The sequence below is a fragment of the Salvelinus namaycush genome, chromosome 3 (assembly GCF_016432855.1).
Source record: "Salvelinus namaycush isolate Seneca chromosome 3, SaNama_1.0, whole genome shotgun sequence".
Lineage (NCBI taxonomy): Eukaryota > Metazoa > Chordata > Actinopteri > Salmoniformes > Salmonidae > Salvelinus > Salvelinus namaycush.
The window spans coordinates 53266130-53286438 of NC_052309.1; the positions used below are offsets into that span (position 1 = coordinate 53266130).

General features: G+C 43.9%; 1 protein-coding gene across 6 annotated transcripts in view; it reads left to right on the forward strand.

Moving 5' to 3' along the window:
* Positions 1-20309, forward strand: part of LOC120032531 (ankyrin repeat and KH domain-containing protein 1-like) — a 55038-nt gene that overhangs the window by 5717 nt on the left and 29012 nt on the right. For 2 of the 6 annotated variants that reach the window (XM_038978675.1, XM_038978694.1), the window contains exons 2-19: positions 4398-4551; positions 7441-7597; positions 8049-8211; positions 11619-11766; positions 12931-13164; positions 13349-13443; positions 13559-13796; positions 14929-15120; positions 15278-15387; positions 15653-15740; positions 15912-16039; positions 16273-16416; positions 16538-16640; positions 16827-17714; positions 18846-18970; positions 19074-19185; positions 19347-19492; positions 19834-19976. In XM_038978675.1, the coding sequence (XP_038834603.1) occupies positions 4398-4551; positions 7441-7597; positions 8049-8211; positions 11619-11766; positions 12931-13164; positions 13349-13443; positions 13559-13796; positions 14929-15120; positions 15278-15387; positions 15653-15740; positions 15912-16039; positions 16273-16416; positions 16538-16640; positions 16827-17714; positions 18846-18970; positions 19074-19185; positions 19347-19492; positions 19834-19976 (3368 nt within the window). The remainder of the gene's footprint in view (positions 1-4397; positions 4552-7440; positions 7598-8048; positions 8212-11618; positions 11767-12930; positions 13165-13348; positions 13444-13558; positions 13797-14928; positions 15121-15277; positions 15388-15652; positions 15741-15911; positions 16040-16272; positions 16417-16537; positions 16641-16826; positions 17715-18845; positions 18971-19073; positions 19186-19346; positions 19493-19833; positions 19977-20309) is intronic. The other 4 variants (XM_038978683.1, XM_038978700.1, XM_038978689.1 and 1 more) reach the window with 3 other exon arrangements.

The window sequence follows — 20309 nt, forward strand, 5'->3', positions numbered from 1 at the left end:
CCTAATGATAATGACATATTATTATAATGTTCATAATAGTAGTAATAACAATTAGAAGATCAATAACAATTTGTTGTTGTTGTTATTATTGTTATTATAAAAAAAAAATACAATTTAACAGTTTGGAACATTGTAAAGACTAAATAAATTATTATTAATTCCAGAGTGTCTGTTTTAATTAAAGTGTAAAACCTTTATTACAGCATAGCAAATATTAAAAACAGACACATTTGTGAAATTGTTTATCAGTTAGCCTATATATTATAGACCTAATTAAGTTGGTTTCCTCTCCACACTTTTCTTAAACCATTAAGGCAACGGCTGTTTCTCATCTCCTAACTCTGCTGCTGGCTCTGCCACATTGTTCTCAACACGAATAAATGAAATCAAATTTTATTTGTAACATACGCCAAATACAGCAGCTGCAGACCTTACTGTGAAATGTTTACTTACAAGCCTCTAACCATAAAGAAAAAAATAAGTTACAATAACGAGGCCATATACAGGGGTTACCGGTACCGAGTCAATGTGCTAGGGTACAGGTTAATTGAGGTAATATGTACATGTAGGTAGGGTATAGTGACTCTGCATAGATAATAAACAGCGAGTAGCAGTAGCGTAATATGCAGCTGAACTTTGCTATTATTGCAACACGGTCTAGGAAAAGGGCTGGAACAGAGCGCTGATGTTTCAGAACCACTGACAGCGACCGCTATCCAATGTGGGAGAAAGCGCTTTTGTTATAAAATAATATAATTTTAAATTATTGTTGTACCATTATTCTTATGTAATAGAAAAATATACAATTTCAGTAACACATGTCTTCGAGTGATGGACTGTGCCATCCCCACAGCCTCCACAATGGATTAGTCCACTGAGATGGCGCAAATCACCCAGTGTATTGTACGCCATGGGAAAAAATATATTTTAACGTTATATTAGATTTTTTTTGTAGCAGGTTAGCAGAACTTAAGCTGCAGGTTAGGATAATTAACATAGCAGGTTAAGATAATTATGTTAGGTTAGTAAAAGGGTTCGGGTTAGCTAAAATGTAAAAAAATGCAATGTGTGAAGTTAATTTGACAAGCTGGATCCCTTCTAGCCATGACCGGGCCGGCCCGCCCCACTCCCCATTCCCGCTGCAATTCAGCACCACAGCAGTGGAAGGAGGACACTCTAAGCGGCCACAAAATAAAGAAATTCTAAAACTGATGTTGGACAATGAAATACGTTATCTAAATAAACGTAATTCGTTAACTGTGGTTCATTGAGCGAGAGCTTATTTTACAATGCTTCTGTGAAACGAGGCTTGCGCCATGCATTTATGAAAGCATTTGTTTCCAACACTCAAATTCTCACGCTTTTTACATTTCTACTTGATGATGCTCGTAGATGTTATGTATATTGTAATTTAAGATATGGTGGGGTCATGACTTGTGTCATGTTATATCTAGCTCTCTATATCTATGTATATGTGTGTGTACATTCAATCCCAGTATTTATGCTATACATGACACGGGCGGCATATGTGGATCGGCAGCAGAACTACTATGACCGGACATGCTGAACACAATTTGCCTCGATTTTACTCTTTTGGAAAAATAATCCCCTCTCGGCGGGCACACTAGAAATGGGGATAATTAACACCGTCATCACCAATTTTGCCCAGTCGGGATACACTTAGCTGAAGTTCCTTATGAGGACTTTGCGTCTTTTGCTTGAAACGTGCACACACACCGGACACTAATTTTCAAGCAGTTTGAACATTTATTAGCCTATGAAATATATTTGGAGCACATCGACTGGTAATTCCATCAATGAATAAAATAGCGTTATTTTGCAAAGGACATTTTTTTGGCGGGGGACCGGCAATTTTATTTATCAGCTTAAAAAAAGAAATGCTGCCAAAAGCCGCCGTTTACCAGCTAACGGAAACCATGTCATACAAATATCTATGTGAAAATAATTATAATAAGAAAACTCATGATTTTAGTGACACTTTGGGGGTTTGTGTTGGAGGGTAAAGGCATATGTTGTTACTGGAAAACTAGTGCTTCACATTGAGTGGTTTATTCAAGGTTCCTTGACCACAGGATGTTCTATTCTTTCATTCCCTGTGAATGTATTAGTTAGCGCTCCCAAAATGTAGACCGACGCACATGCACACATATTTAGAACACACTAGAAGCACAAGCATTTCGCTACACTCGCATTAACATTTGCTAACCATGTGTATGTGACAAATAACATTTGATTTGATTTGCATTGAAGCTTCGAGTAGTGAACCATGTTAGTGTCCGCCCTGAGATTTCAAGGTTGGGACTTCGATCCCTGGCCGAGTCTTACCAAAGACTGTAAAAATGGCACCCAGTGCGAGCGTCTCTCTGCTTGGCACTCGTCATTAACAAGATAGTCTGTCGCAGGTCTTTAACTCCATTCTATTGTCCTATCCAGGGGGTGTACTTGTACATCAAGCTGACTCATGCTATAGAAACTGACGAACTACTGACTGCAACTACTGCTCTGGTCTGCACCAGTTCTGGTCAGGCTCCTGCTCCTATGAGCTCCTCCGGCTCGCAAAAGCCACCACTCGTGCAAGGCTACTTACTTTGAGTACTGTAGCAGCTCAGCACTGTACTGTAGCAGCTCAGTGTGTGTCTCAGGGTCAGGGGTCGACTAGACTATTGGACAGGAAACTTTTTTAATTACAGAAAGGACCAGTGTTGTGTACAACTGTAGGTTATCACTAAAGGCTATCGTAAGTTATGTGTACGTTTTTGTGGCCACTGACTTGCAGGGAATCTCTTGTGCGCAGTACTTGTTGTTTTTCATTGTCATAAGGTTCACATGGTGGCGAGTCAGATATTAGATGGCATATGTAAGTACCGGTTAATGCTCGAGCTTAACATTATGCATTTGGCAAAACAGTGTACCCAATAGATTGATTGTGTGGGAATGATGCCAATATTTAAACATTTTTCGTTATTCTACCATCTTAGAAGTGATTGTAACTAATAACCTTAGCAAACATGAGTTTATTGTTGGAATGTCATTGAATGTGACAATGTTGTTTTTCCTCATTGTGCTCCGGCTGAGAGAGGTTCTCAGAAGTGCAGGATAATTTTGCAGAAGAGGGATTTGACCAAGGAAGCTTTGCTAGATTGTTGGGAGCAATGATGTCATGTTTCTTGACAGTTATTAACCGTCTTCTATTTAACTCAGCATTCTGTGATTTAGTTTCTCCTTACCAGCGCCCATTACCCGCAATTTCCTTGCAGACTAAGTGTAATATAAGATAACGTAATGTAAGATAATTTACAGGCTCCATCTCTCTGCCGCTCCCTGCATCAGTGTCTCTCTCTCACACACTCGCCCAGACAGACGTGCATGGACGAGGTAATGAGTCACTTTTTTGGACGTGGTCTCTTGTCCCGCGCTCTTGTTCAGACACACCCCCTGAGACAGATGCTTCCCTGAGTTGAAGCACAGAGCACAACAGTTCCAGCTGTGCCTCAGCAGTGAGAAATACCCCAGTATGGTTTCAATTATATTCACCAGTTTGATCATTTTTCTCTGAGAGTGACATTCGTGAAAGAAAAATGGAAATGGAGAGTTGCTGACCATACCCTCCCTCTCTCCTTCCAACTCGGTTCTGTTCATTGGGTCAATTCTTTTGGCAGAGCCTCTGCTTTTCAGGTCCCTTTGTGCCAGGGACGCTTGTTGATATCATGCAGTATATCATGGAGTTGTCCAGTCTGTAAAGAACATTGTAGGGATAGTGTACGAATGGGTGTGTTTGTGTTAGTAAACAGATTGTGCTACATGAGCGGCTTTCAGTCTGCTGGTATTCTCGTGATCCAAAACACAGCTGTGTCCCTGAATGGTGACCGTGATGGCTGGGATGTACTCCCCTGTAGACCATGAAATGACAGATGGACAGAGCCAGCCTGCTGGGTGTCCTGCCCTGATGGCCGTTAGGCAGGTGTATGGAGGTCAAGGTCGCAGGGAGGGGAGGGGAAACGCGCTGATCAGTTCATGTAATTCCACCAAGGCTCAGGTCCTAAGCACTGTACTGCTCCGTCTCCAGGCAACATGCTCGAGGGGGTGGAGCTTGGGGATTCTTTTTACTGGTGCCCTCATGCCAATTACTAGACTATACCTGCCTGTGTCATCATGAAATGGGCCTGCCCATACCTTGCTCAGAATATGCAGAAGTATTCTTTTATTTTATTTCCGGTGGTCATAAGATCATACAATACTGTATGATAGGAATCACTATTGTAATAATAACTATTTTTAATTGAGGCGATAGGTTTCTCCCAGCAACTGTATAGGGCAAAATGAGCATTAGCGTCCCTCCTGTTCTGACTATCTCTTGTGTTTCTCCTTGTCTCTAGGTGGAGTCCTTCATATTAGACCAGGAAGACCTGGACAACCCCATGCTAAAGACTGCGTCGGAGCTGCTCCTGTCCAGCGCTGCCGAAGGAGCTGACCTCAGAACAGTGGACCCAGAAACACAAGCCAGACTGGAGGCTCTGTTAGAAGCAGCCGGTACGTATAGTACAGGGTAATTGCTGGCTTTTGACCCCCCCCCCGAACGGAAAAGCAGATTAGATAGAATTGTTGCCGGCCAAATTGACCGGGAGAAGAAACGATCCCTTTGTAAAAGAATGCTTTTTATTCATTGATGGAAATATCAGTCGATGTAAATGCATTTGACCGTCATGCTTATCGGTCTATAGGTTAATTTCAAAATTTAGTGGAATTAAATTGGGCTGTGTGTATTCGTTGGAGGTCATGTATCTCATTCATCGCACAGCATACAGAGCCTAATTTGAGCGGAATATCACTTGTCAGATAGCGCTAGAGCTGCTGCTGGAGTGAAAATAGCATTTACATCTCAAGTCATTGCTCAACTGTTATTAAAGCAATCGTTTGTTAAGGCGTTTCATATCAGCTGTCTTTTTCTATCTAGAAACCAAAGGCCCAATCCTAGTCATATTAACAACCCATCCTAGTTGTTGCATCTTTAGATTCCCCCCTCGTTTCTAACAGAGATTTTCATCTGTCACATATGGAACCGCTCGTATCAGGTGTGCTGTTTTAGAACTGTGTTTTCCCGCTAATTGCATGACGTTTTATTGGCTGCTTCATTACAGGATTTGCATGTTCTGTTAAGATGAATTACCATGATCTTAATGTGATTTCTGTCATTCTGAGCATTGTGGGTGGACGTTGTAATGAGTTACGCACCCAATGCATATGGGTCCAGTAAATATCTCAAATGGCCAGTAAATTAAAATCCTTCCGGACACATTGTCCGGTGCCACATTTTCCTAACGGAAACCCTGGTATAGTAGCACCATGATCTGACTCCTTCACCTAGTTTTATGAATGCCCCTGTTTTCAGAACTGCCCACATTTCACCCTCTGCCATGCCCACTATGCATTTGAAATCATGTTAAATTACAACAAGGTTACATGGTAAGGCTGCCCAGTCGTATTCTCGTTATTGAATAGGACTGCTGGTCTTTTTTGATTGTTTGAATGCCGAAACCTGCTTGAATCTCCACCCAATAGAGTATAAATTTAAGCCTACAATTTTGCTGCAATTTAGTTAGCAGGCCTGTGTCTGGTGCTCGTGTTTCTGTTCCTGCCACTGTGTTGGGACATGACCCTGTAGGTGTGTGGAGTTGGCACGCTGCAAGGGAGAAATACCAACATCACAAACGCTAGTGCTCAACACCAAAAAAGATTCTCTGCTACAACATAAACCCCTGCGTTTTATTTTTACTTTGGTTTGCATCCGGTTGTTTTATGGGTTCTGTAGTTACCCTGTGGGACTGTCTATGGAGGGGGAAAATAATCTAAATGATATGATCAATTACAGTAATCAGTAAAGTTGGGGGAGCAGGTTTCCTAGTGGTTAGCGTTGGGCCAGTAACCGAAAGGTCGAATCCCCGAGCTGACAAGGTAAAAATCTGTCGTTCTGCCCTGAACAAGGCAGTTAACCCACTGTTCCTAGGCCGTCATTGAATAAGAATTTGTTCTTAACTGACTTGCCTAGTTAAATAAAATAAATACATTAACGTTGACTGCAGGGTGCTCACAGGCTAAGTGTCACAAGGCAATTATCAGACAGGCCACAACTGTCTCTCTGGCCTCAGTTGAGCTAAGCTGAATCAGACCATCAAAGCACTTAACCTTGGTCTGTCTGTATTGAGCCACAGTCATTGCTGCCTCTTTAGCGAAAGAAAAGCTTTCTGAAACAATTAAAGAAGTTAATTGGTCTGATTTGATGTGCATGAAGCTGTGGATGGCACGGTGTGGTGTGCAGACAGGCAGCACGTTAGCTGGTCCCCAGCAAGCCAGCCAGTCAGTCAGTGCATGGCGAGCTGGTACAGGCTAGCCCAGCCCATGAGATGAGATGAGATGGGAGGTAGCTAGGCTCGCTGGGACACCACGGGGGAGATTAACATGAACAATGGATTTCCATACAGCAGCAACAGCTCCCATCATGACTCAGCACTGGCCTTTAGTAGACTGTTGTTTCCGTACGTGTGTCTGCCTCCTGTCTATCTTTGTGTGTATGTGTCGTAGTGATTGTTTGTTCCTGTGTTTTTGTCAGTTCCTCTCTGTGTGGTGTGCGTGTCTGAACTGCTGCACATCTGTGTAACCAACCACGTGGCACGTGCAGTGGTTTTTGCATACCATAGGCAATATTGGGCTCATTCTTCTGTTGTTAAGCCTCAACGTTGGCTGATCACCAGGCTCTGTTCCATTGATTCAGTGTATATTATGCACACACTTAGTCATGTTTTCAGTTTCCCCAATTGATATTATCGGAAACTATTTCTCCAGTAGAAATCCCAGATCACACTTGTAGGCGATGTCATGTCGATGTTGGCTAGCTAAGCTCATGCGCAGAAACATGTCATTGGGTCTAACGGTCATCTCACTCCGAACTGCAGATATGCAGGTCATCAAATCAAAGGCACACCTTTGATATAAAGCTGTTTTTGATGAGAATGAAACATAACATGTTCAACTACTTAAGACATTGGCTTGAATCTAGGTTGTGCCTTTTTGATTTTGAGAAAATTAACTACTAAGGAATAATATTTCACTTCTCATTTACTTCTCAAACCCCAAATCTGCTTTGTTTCTTTCGCAAGCGTTCCCGGGAAGTCTCGCAATCTTGCGCCTCTAGGTTTAAAAACTCTGTTTCCTCAACACTGTTCAGCACTTGATAATACAGACAGAATGTGTTCTTTGCACTGTGTCTTTGAACATGTTGCATGGTTGGATCATGGGCTAACCTATGCCTGTTTTGTGTGTGTTTTTTATTTGGCCCGGCACTAACTGTGGATGCGTTTGTGGTCACTGCGGCTGTGCTGTGAATGCTGGTGACCCTCGATGCACGGCCCTGTGCCTATGAAGGCATTGGTAAACTGTCCACTGCCGATGGTAAAGCCTTTGCAGATCCAGAGGTGCTACGCCGCTTGACGTCGTCCGTGAGCTGTGCGCTGGATGAGGCTGCGGCTGCTCTCACACGCATGAGGGCTGAAAACACACTCAACACCAGCCAGGCAGACAAGTATGTATCTCTTCTGCTCTAGTAGTCTCATACCACAAAGGTGCAGCACACCTTATTCTCATACCAGTAGAAAGATGTTCTTGTCTAGGCCATATGTTTCCTTTGTGCTTTCTTCAAGTTAGCGTTTCCCCTCTTCATGAACAATTGACAATTCCTTAGACGAAAAAGTAACTATGCTTGGACTCTGAATAGTTCACATGATTCATAGACGTTACCTTGTTCTCACAAATTCGATGAAACTTATACTGTTTTACTGAAACGCTTTAAGGCACCATATTGAGCCAAATGCAGTTCATGAAATGCATGTACAGCCCTGCCCTGAGTGAGGCCTTTTTGTTTTCAACTTCGTTGAGTATTAGACGGTGTGAATTGTGACAGCGCTCTGTAAACCTTGTTTTCTGACCTGCTGTTGATTTGCCCTGTGCAGCCACAGTCCCAGTAATTGTAGCAGTCTGGTTATTTTCAGCCGTAGCTTGGCGGAGGCGTGCTCGGACGGGGATGTCAATGCCGTGAGGAAGCTGCTGGATGAGGGGCGGAGCGTCAACGAACACACGGAGGAGGGAGAGAGTCTGCTCTGCCTCGCCTGCTCTGCCGGATACTATGAACTCGCACAGGTAGAGTACACACTAGAGGTCGCCTGATTTTATTATTTTTCAACGCCGATACCGATTATTGTAGGACAAAAAAAGGCGATACCGATTAATCGGCCGATTTTAATTTTAATTTTTAATATGTATTTATATATATATATATATATATATATATATATATATATATATATATATATATATATCATACACACACACACATTTTTGTAATAATGACAATTGCAACAATACTGAATGAACAATGAACACTTTTATTTTAACTTAATATAATACATAAATAAAATCAATTTAGTCTCAAATAACATGAGAACATATGTTAAAACGAACCACCAGCTTTCATGGGTCTTCAATATTCCCAGTTAAATTTTAGGTTGTAGTGCAGAAAGCAGAGCTTGTCTGCATGGTCCCCTGTCAGTCTGCTCCTCCGCGAAACACAGACCTTATTTGAAGTAGATCAAGACATTCTCTATGGAAGACATGAACGGTAAAATAACGAAGGAACCCCTTTCAAGTTCAGCCGCAAGTTATTACAGGAATTATAACGCGTCGACTATTTCTATCTAAACCATATACCTTTGGCTAATTTGGAAACTATCACCTCGAAAACAAAACGTTTATTCCGTTCCGTATTTTATCTAACGGGTGGCATCCATGAGTCTAAATATTCCTGTTACATTGCACAACCTTCAATGTTATGTAATAATTACGTAAAATTCTGGCAAATTAGTTCGTAAAGAGCCAGGCGGCCCAAACTGTTGCATATACCCTGACTCTGCGTGCAATGAACGCAAGAGAAATGACACAATTTCACCTGGTTAATATTGCCTGCTAACCTGGATTTCTTTTAGCTAAATATGCAGGTTTAAAAATGTATACTTGTGTATTGATTTTAAGAAAGGCATTGATGTTTATGGTTAAGTACACATTGGAGCAATGACAGTCATTGATTGATTGTTTTTTATAAGATAAGTTTAATGCTAGCTAGCAACTTACCTTAGCTTACTGCATTCGCGTAACAGGCAGGCTCCTCGTGGAGTGCAATGTAATCAGGTGTTAGAGCATTGGACTAGTTAACTGTAAGGTTGCAAGATTGGATCCCCCGAGCTGACAAGGTTAAAAATCTGTCGTTCTGTCGAGGCAGAACGTTCCTAGGCCGTCATTGAAAATAAGAATGTGTTCTTAACTGACTTGCCTATTTAAATAAAGATTAAATAAAGGTGTAAAAAAATATATAAATTCGGCAAATCGGCGCCCAAAAATAACGATTTCCGATTGTTATGAAAACTTGAAATCGGCCCTAATTAATTGGCCATTCTGATTAATCGGTCGACCTCTAGTACACACACACACACACACACACACACTTTAAATACTTTATTGAATCCACCATTCACATTACATGACAAAGGACTCAACAATTCAAGAGCCGTTGACACAAGGAGACTCACAGGAACAAAAAGCACCTTCTCCTCCACACAGCTAGGCTGCCCATAACCGCCAAAACAGAACAGTACTGAGGCAACTGCCTTGCTCTGATCTTAGGAAGGCCTGCAGTCTGGAGACCATGTACAGTAAGCCTATGTATGTGGCTGAGACTGCCAAATATCAGTGCCACCAACCTGCATCTTTATCCCAGGTTGTGTAGGAGTGATATGAGAGGCTGGTATTTTCGGAGCATGTCTGCAAAAGCCTGCTCCAATCTAACAGTCGAATGAGCAGCCCACTTCCAGAATCAGCACCTCCCTCTGGCCTCCCCCACAGCAACAATCTCTGGCTCATTTGGCATACAAGAAAACACATCATCAACATCAAACCAGGCTCCTCTGACACACACACACACTGTCTCATCTTTGTATTTTTAACTACTCACGTAATACTGCTAGCATTGCCCTGCCTTGCTTTTAATCCGTAGTTCCATCTAGTTCTGTAATCCAATACAGTTGTATTCAAATTAGGGCGGACCCCAATTATTCGACTGTTTGGTTGTTAGGCTGTTGTTTTATGTGTGTGTCCAAGAAAAGCTCAAATAAACAAAGATAACTATATAGTACCAGTCAAAAGTTTGGACACACCTACTCATTCAAGGGTTTTTATTTTTACTATTTTCTTCATTGTAGAATAATAGTGAAGACATCAAAACTATGAAATAACACATATGGAATCATGTTGTTGTAAGGGTTCGTTCCTTGGTCCAAGTTGATTTATAGTGGAATGTCTGACTAGTCTTGTCTCCTACACTCCCCTGCAGAGTTCTGTCTGTCACACATTTCTCAGAGGGGTCTCTTTATAAGAGGCAGAGAGAGAGAACTAGAAAACAACTATGGAACAATATTAAAACCTCAATGTATATATATTGTTAATCTATAGTCTAGGACCCTGTAAATGTAAGGAGGGAGGGGTCTTATAACCCCTCCCCTTCTATTAATACAACATAAGCATAATCAATTATTCTAATAGATCAATCATTTGGTACAGCCACAATCATGACCCCTAGGTGACCCCTAGATTCTTCAAAGCAGCCACCCTTTGCACACTCTTAGCATTATTTCAACCAGCTTCATGCGGAAGTCATCTGGGATGCATTTCAATTAACAGGTGTGTCTTGTTAAAAGTTAATTTGTGGAATTTCTTTCCTTAATGTGTTTAAGACAATCAGTTGTGTTGTGACAAGGTAGGGGTGGTATACAGAAGATAGCCCTATTTGGTAAAAGACCAAGTCCATATTATGGCAAGAATAGCTCAAATAAGCAAAGAGAAACGACAGTCCATTATTACTTTAAGACAATAAGGTCAGTCAATCTTTTTGATTACTACATGATTCCATATCCGTTCTAGTTTTGATGTCTTATTCTGCAATGTAGAAAATAGTAAAAATAAAATCCCTTAAATGAGCAGGTGTCCAAATTTTGATTAACCACATGACAATGATTTTGAGATATGAAGACTTATTATAAATTAAATGAAACTCTTCCTCAAATGTGCATATGAAAACTAACTGGCACTCAGATCGGTAGAAATGGTGAGATAAATTGGCATTCCACATGAGAAAGTTTCCTGACTCCTCGTGTAGCCTATTACCGGACACTTCAGGAGAGTAATAGCAGAGTGTCCGAAAGCCAGTAGGAGCCAAGGAGGATGGTCGGGACAGGTTTTGCATTTTCCGGTTATCATGATCTCTGGCTCCCTCTTGAGTCATTTGTGTCTTATTTCATAAAACAGTGCTCTTAATGCTTCAGATAAGCTTAATGCATATAGTGGTTTTTATTCAAACATATATGGTGTCTGTGTATGGAAAATTACAATCGATTGGTTGAAAGAACAGAATAGATTAAAATGTTCTACTGCCAACCTGGGGCTTTGTGGTTGTGCCTGGGTATCTGTTGCAAGCACTGATGTTGTCTGTTCTCCTGCAGGTCTTGCTGGCCATGCACGCTAACGTTGAAGATCGGGGCATCAAGGGCGACATCACGCCCCTCATGGCAGCAGCCAGCGGCGGCTACGTAGACATTGTCAAACTGCTCCTGGTACATGGGGCTGATGTCAACGCACAATCCTCCACAGGTAAATACACCAAGTCACATTCGCTCAATCCAGACAGTCTCATACCCTGACTACACCGCTCGCGTCACGTGCTCGACCGTTGCAAAATAAATGTAGAAATCTATATTATTCAATTATTGCACCCCCACTGCTCGTGCTCGTCAACGAGCGTCTGCGTTGCCAAGGGCTAAAATTGAAGTCCTATTTCTGACGCAGATCGCGCCTCAAGTCCTGCCTCTCCCATCTCCTCATTGGTTTATAGAAGCAGGTACCCACGTGCCATCTCCTCATTGGTTATACCCACGTGGGTGATTGAAAGATGAACTGTGTTGCCAGTCCTCGTGGTAATACTATGAAAGTTGATGCTAATCAGCATATAAGTTCGAAGATGAAAAAGCCTGGAAGGAGGAGAGATGACTTGAAACGATTCGGTTGACCGTTTTATGTGTAGATTAATTGTTGGAGTAGAGGACCTTGTGCATTTCAGGTAAAATAACAACTCAATGTTTATATCCCAGGACAAATTAGCTTGCAATAGCAAGCTAGATAAATAGGACAAATTAGCTAGCAAGTGCAAACTAACTAGCTAAATTCCCATACATGTTTAATGCTTTTTGACCTGTCCCCAAATTAATGTAATTGGTTCAGAGTTTGTTTTGATATTTTAACCTGCATGTCGTGATCACGTTTGGTGTAGGGGGACAAAATACATTTATGCACGAAGGCGCTCGCGCACAACCGGTTTGGGTTCCATGTCATACTTTCCCACCACATGCAGTTATATACTGTGAATGTCCACAAACACTAACACTCTGTCTGTTGTAACTTTAATGTGTTACAGAGTTAATGTTTAAGTTAATTCATTGAGCTGTATCTAAAGATATTTCTTTACAGTTATTTACATATGTAATTGTATTGGTTAGTATTGAATTACGCTTTTGACTGCAAGTTCCAGAATGCCTTGCGACAGGAAGTAGATAGTGAACGCGCTAGTTGAGTGCAATTAACAGGTGATTATTTTGGCTCCTTTGCACTAGCATCTTATTTGCATTGCTCTGTAGAATCTAAAGTTGTTAAATGTAACGTGATCAAGAATTATTACTAAAAGAAGCCTTCATATCAAACCCGACGTCCCGAGTCATTACTTTGAAGATAGTTATACTATACTGTCCTTGTTCTTGTCAGGTAACACAGCGCTGACGTATGCGTGTGCGGGCGGCTTCCTGGACGTGGTGAAGGTGCTGCTGAAGGAAGGCGCCAACATTGAGGACCACAATGAAAACGGCCACACCCCCCTGATGGAGGCGGCCAGCGCGGGACACGTGGAGGTCGCCCGGGTGCTCCTGGAGTACGGTGCTGGAATCAACACACACTCCAACGAGTTCAAGGAAAGTGCGCTTACGCTGGCCTGCTATAAAGGTACGTCCTGCACAATGAACCCCTTACCCATGCATCAGAGCGATCGGGAGTCTTTGTCTAGAAATCCTTGACACAAGTGATCTAATGTTGTCACGTATGTTGAAAAAGTATGAATGTTAAACAGGAATTGTAATTGTAGGGAAGAAGCACCCAGAGCATTGTTTATCATTGTTCCCACACACAGGGCACCTGGACATGGTGCGCTTCTTGTTAGAGGCTGGGGCCGACCAAGAGCACAAGACAGACGAGATGCACACAGCACTCATGGAGGCTTGTATGGTGAATACACACACACACACACGAACGCATTTTGGTTGTGCAGCACAATTAAATTGGACAAGGTGCAGTATGGCTGTGCACATTGGTGAACCCTGTTGTCTCTGCCTCTCTTCAGGACGGGCATGTGGAGGTGGCGCGGCTGTTGTTGGACAGCGGGGCGCAGGTCAACATGCCTGCTGACTCGTTTGAGTCTCCGCTGACGCTGGCGGCCTGTGGGGGACATGTAGAGCTAGCTGCCCTGCTGATCGAGAGGGGTGCCAACCTGGAGGAGGTTAATGATGAGGGATACACTCCACTCATGGAGGCTGCACGAGAGGGCCACGAGGAGATGGTAGCGCTGCTTTTGGCACAAGGTATGGACTTCTCTCTCTCCGTTTGAGATAAACTAGTGCTTCGGTTTAGAGATTTTCCCTACTACAGATGTAGGATCTTTATTTGATCACCTTTTGTTGCTGAGAATTTTCCGACACTGCAGGAAATGCAGATGAGCTTTGTGATTTACATGAATCCATTGAAAACCCACACTAGCACAGTTATGTTAACACTATTGCACTTTTAGTCATCCTTCTTTTGGCCAGCTAATAGCCTAAACACAGATTAAGCAACATTATGGACTTAAACGTTTAAATCCTGTTGCTGTAACAATATACTGAGTGTACAAAACATTAGGAACACCTGCTCTTTCCATGAAACTGACCAGGTGAAAGCTATGCTCCGTTATTGATGTCACTTGTTAAATCCATTTCAATCAGTGTAGATGACAGGTTAAAGAAGGATGTTTAAGCCATGAGACATTTGCAACATAGATTGTGTATGTGTGCCATTGAGGGTGAATGGGCAAGACATGTTTAAATGCCTTTGAACTGGGTATGGTAGTAGGTGCCAGGCGCACTGGTTTGAGTGTCAAGAACTGCGAAGTTGCTGCGTTTTTCACGCAACGTTGCAGTTTCCCGTGCGTATCAAGAATGGTCCACCACCCAAAGGACATCCAGCCAACTTGACACAACTGTGGAAAGCGTTGGAGTCAACATGGGCCAGCATCCCTGTGGAATGCTTTCGACACTTTGTAGAGTCCATGCCCCCAACGATTTGAGGCTGTTCTGAGTGCAAAAGGGAGTGCGACTCAAGATTGGGAAGGTGTTCCTAATGTTTTGTGGACTCTGTGTAGGTCAAATTAAGATCCTACACCTGTTTATTGTCCGTCCAAGCTTAGTGTTGAGGCAAAATGCAGAAGTCCTCTTTTGGAAATAAAATGAAGGAATGTAATCCAAGTGATATGATGTTCATTCACAGGTTTAAGATCATTTTCTTACTGAGTTAATGCAAAAGGGACAAGCTGGCTTTTCTATTACAAATCGGGAAAATCAATTCTGGGGTCAATATCCAACAGTCGGAATAGATTAGCACTCCTTTTAAAATTTGTTCCAGGCCAAATCATCTGATGAATCCTTGTCCCTCTGTCTATGTTGTCTCTGTTGTCTGCAGGTGCCAACATCAACGCTCAGACAGAGGAGACCCAGGAGACGGCCCTGACACTCGCCTGCTGTGGGGGCTTCCTGGAGGTGGCTGACTTCCTCATCAAGGCCGGGGCCGACATCGAACTCGGCTGCTCCACGCCTCTCATGGAGGCTGCTCAAGAGGGACACCTGGAGCTGGTCAAATACCTGCTGGCTGCAGGTGAGCAGAACCTCTCCTAAGGACAGCCTGTCTCTCTCAAACCAAACTCTACCAACCTCATTATTGAAATTGACAATCAGTTCCTCAAGTTTTTCTTTATCCTGATCACACACACAACCCTCAGTGTGTAATTTGACACTTGTACTCTTGTCTTCAGGCGCAAATGTCCACGCTACCACGGCGACGGGAGACACGGCGCTGACGTACGCCTGTGAGAATGGACACACAGACGTGGCTGACGTGCTGCTGCAGACGGGGGCTGACCTGGTGAGACCTCTCCCCGACCCTCCGTCCTGCCCTCATCTATGGGAAACACAGTTCATGTCAATACATAGCGTTTTTGCATGAATTGTTTACATGTTTGTATAAGTGTGGGTGTGCTTCCCGAATGGCATCCTAAAATATTCCCTTCAAAGGGAATCGGGTACCATTTGAGATGCAGCCTGGGCGTTTTTAAGATGCTGTATACATTGCTGCTTGAATAGGCTCATGTGTTTCTGTGTACTCACTTCTGTCTTTGTTTGTCTTGCAGGAACATGAATCGGAGGGGGGCAGGACCCCTCTGATGAAAGCAGCCAGAGCGGGACACCTGTGTACTGTACAGTTCCTAATCAGCAAAGGTGTGCCTCTGCCTCCTCCCTGTATAACTACCACACACCAGACATCTGACACATTTGAACTTGCGCGGTGGACAGACACAACGATACATTTGTCTTAACACGTCGTAGTGTTGCTACTTTTTGCAGGTGTGCTTAGGTTGAGCCTGTCCTTTGTCTCCCTCCCTCCACCAGGTGCTAATGTTAACAGGGCGACTGCCAACAATGATCACACTGTGGTGTCTCTGTCCTGCGCTGGGGGTCACCTGGCCGTGGTGGAGCTGCTGCTGGCCCACGGGGCCGACCCCACACACAGACTGAAGGTGAGTTCGAATGTCCCAAGCTCCTGGGCGGAAAGGTCTCAGGAGAGAAATCTAATGTTAAGAGTGCAAGCACTGCAAGCATTATAATGGACTCCTGTAAAGACAAACCTTTCTGTAACTCCTATGAACACAATTGTTTCTTTTGTCTTTTTTAGTTGTCTTGAGATGAGTTGTAACTTCTCCCAAGAACCTGAGACTAATGGTAACGTGTGTTTTGTACATTTTTCACATAGGATGGCTCCACCATGCTGATTGAAGCTGCTAAGGGTGGACACACCATCGTGGTGTCCTACCTCCTCGACTACCCCAACAACATCCTGTCGGTCCCCACGCCTGACATGTCTCAGCTCACACCCACCTCCCATGACACCTCTCAGGTAGACTGCTGACTTGCCTATAGACAAACATCTACTTCTACAAACATGTTATTTGTCTGGATGACGTGTTGATACCAAATTATACTTTTATGTTATCTTACACTTTACCTTACCCAAACAGGCTCCACGAGTTCCATTCCAAGCCCTGGCCATGGTGGTGCCTCCTCAAGAGCCAGACAGGGTCCCCTCCAACATCACAACGCCTCCACCTGTCATCACAAAAGGTCAGTTCATACAACATGCGTTAACAGCAAATACATGTCTAACTTTGTTAATTCACTGGCCAAGAAGCCCACTAGACACCAGCTGACAGCACATGGCATCAAAATGTTACAGGTAATGATTACTGTAATACTGAATGGTACAACCTCGTAGCTAACTGGTTGTGTTGACCTGTGCGATTGTCTCAGGCAGCTCCAAGCAGAGGCTGAGCCCCCACCTGGGTAGCCCCGTCGCTACAGGCAGTCCAGATGCAGATCTGCTGCCCCCCTTCCACCCATACCAGCCCCTGGAATGCATTGTGGAGGAGACGGAGGGCAAGCTGAACGAGCTGGGCCAGAGGATCTCCGCCATAGAGAAGGCCCAGCTGCAGTCTCTAGAGCTGATCCAGGGAGAGCCGCTCACCAAAGACAAGATCGAGGAGCTGAAGAAGAGCCGCGAGGAGCAGGTGCAGAAGAAGAAGAAGATCCTCAAGGAGCTGCAGAAGGTGGAGCGCCAGCTGCAGCTCAAGACGCAGCAGCAGTTCACCAAAGAGTACCTGGAGGCCAAAGGCCTGAAGGACGACCCGGGGCAGCCGGGTCAGGCGGCAGGGGGGGAGAAGCTCGGCACCCCCCTGCCAATGCAGGCTGCACAGCCGGGCTTCAACACCGAGGGGGACGGGGAGGGCAACCACCACCACGATGGGCAGCTCCACCCCGCCGACGAGGAACAGGATGATGATGATGAAGATGATGATGACGAGGAGGATGAAGAGGTGGACTACGCCAAGCTGCCCCAGGTGGACACCATCCTGTACAGAGAGGCCCAACAGCCCCCGCCAACCTCTCCTCCTCAGACCCAAGGCCTGCATGCCAGCTTCGTACCCATCCAGTCCCTGGCCACCCAGCAATCCACAGACTTCAGCACAGCAGACTACCTCGACAGCCCTGACCTGCAGAGGGCGATGGTGAGCCAGCAGCAGATGCTGGGGCAGCATTTGACAGGCCTGGGACCGGGCCTTCTCACCCAGGACCCTGATGGACTCATGGTAGCCACACCCGCACAGACGCTCACAGACACGTTGGACGATATCATGGCAGGTGTGTGAGCAGTTACTGTAGACTCTGGTTCATCTCTTTCCTTAGTTCTTCTAATAACTATAAATAGTGACAGTGTTCCCTCCCCCATCCATTTCCTTAATACTCAACATAGTTTCAGTACAGTTTAAACAGAATTCACAAATGGTCTTGATCGTTAAATTCTAATGTAATAGGATTTGGTTATAATTTGAAAGTTTTGTCTTATTAAAACCTCTTAAGACTACAGTGCCCGATATCAGGCACTAGAATTACTGATATTATGTTTATATTATTGGGGAGTGCTTACGCCTCGATCACACCGATAGCTTTATTGCATTTTGGTACACCAGAAGTACATCCATTTCCAATGGAACGCTGCTTTTGCTTTGCAGCATTGCTTTGCAGAGGCAGTTGCAGTGCGTTCTGTGTGGTGCATATGTTGGATTTATTGAACGTATCCGTGAAGCTGTACGCGTAGACGGCCTGACAGAAATGGTAGCAAAAGGTGAATGTCTAACTTTTGTTGCACACATATCCAGATGATGCTGCACACCATTTTGCACAATGACGCTGTAGATGTGATCAAGGCATTAGAAAGTTCTGGTACATCGCAGAGCGATATGAGAGCGCTCGTTGCATTTGTCTCGAGCACACACATCTGTATATATAACTTGTATAGCTCTACGATAAAGAATGAAACCTACAGACTTCCTTAAACCTAAAATAGTTACAGAAGTAATTTTGTGTGGAAGTCAAAAGTTTCGTTACGTCGGAGGCAAACACAAAACATATGCTCAGAACGAAGAAAAATCCCTTGTCACTGTACTTTTCCCGTTGTTGATACGGAGGACGCATGCTATTTAAATGGCAAATGTTAAGATGTTCACAAATGTAACACATTTTGAATATTACTAATGTCTTGATATGTTTGGTGAAGTAATAAAGAAGGTGAAATCTTTAGGGTAGGTGTTTCTAAAACTAATTGTAACCATATATGGATATATAAAGGCTTATTCATTCACATGTCATGGAGGGGGGTGGACACTACAACATTATTCAAAATATTGCCCTCTTGCTAGATTGATGCATACCATAGCAAAACAGTGCAAAAGTGCTGTCAGCTCAAGAGGTTTTAACAACTCTCTCCCTCAGCAGCAGTGAGCAGCAGAGTGCCTATGTTGAACACTACAACCTCACCCACAGCACAGACGCCGATTGACGCAGAGTCCCCACCCTCCATGCTCCCCCTCTACCCCTCTGTGGACATCGACGCACACGTACGTCACACAACTTATCTGATAATACACACTGCTTAAGCTAATAGTAGTAATACGTCTTGTTTCTGATCAGGAAAATAACGCTGACTGTATCTCTTCTCAGACGGAGAGCAATCATGACACCGCTCTGACGCTGGCCTGTGCAGGCGGTCATGAGGAGCTGGTGTCGGTGCTCATCGCTCGCGGGGCTAACATCGAGCACCGGGATAAGAAGGGTACACACTCCATACTTTGTCTTTTATGTTAGTTGTAGCTTAAGTTTTGTAAATGTGTCAATTTTAAGAGAACTTGATCATTTGTCTGTAGAAGTGAGAGTCCATATCTGTGTATGATGTTGGAGAGTAATCTAAGTGTCTGTCCCTCTGTCTGTCCCCAGGTTTCACCCCTCTGATCCTGTCTGCTACAGCGGGTCATGTTGGCGTGGTGGAGATCCTGCTGGATAAAGGAGGGGACATCGAAGCCCAGTCAGAGAGAACCAAAGACACACCTCTCTCCCTGGCCTGCTCTGGAGGAAGACAAGAGGTGCTGCTCTGTGTTCAACACCACATCAGTGACTTGTTATAGGATCAGAGACCAAGTAAAATGGCTGAACTATGGGCTCTTAACTGGCCCAAACTGCTGGTTGCTAAACTAATACAAGGGCGCTGCTGGATGAAATCAAGTTCAGAAGTGTTCAGTAGTGTGATCAGAGCTGGCATCTCTCAGACCGTAGACAGCCCGATTTGAACCACCCCATAGAGAAACAACAGTCCGGACAACTTGACAGACACCAACTTCCTGTCTGGACCAGTTTAACACTCCATACATTTAGAAAAACAGTAAGTGTTCTGTGGATTGAATAACTTGTGGTCTATTCCTTCCAGGTGGTAGAGCTGTTGCTGCTGCGCGGGGCCAACAAGGAGCACCGTAATGTTTCAGACTACACTCCTCTCAGCCTAGCTGCCTCAGGAGGCTACGTCAACATAATCAAGGTCCTCCTCAACGCTGGTGCTGAAATCAACTCCAGGTATCCACAACCAGCCCTCCCTGCCACAGTTTGTTTCCATGTGCAGGCTGCACCTCTGTCTTCATCTCAAAGTGGAACGGACAGCATTTTAGCAACATGAAATCTTATTAAAATCGGTTGAAATACACCCCCAGGAAGAATATGACACCTTTCCTTTACATTTTCTGACAAGCGAGCACTTATATGGTCATTTTCATGTTTTTATAAATTCCTAGAATGTTTGGGAATGACGTATAGTAAGGCATTTATTAGTGGTCGTGCGTTTGGGCAATTTAATAGACACTGCAGTAAATAAAACCGAAAAACTGTCCACGTCCGGATTCTACGCACACT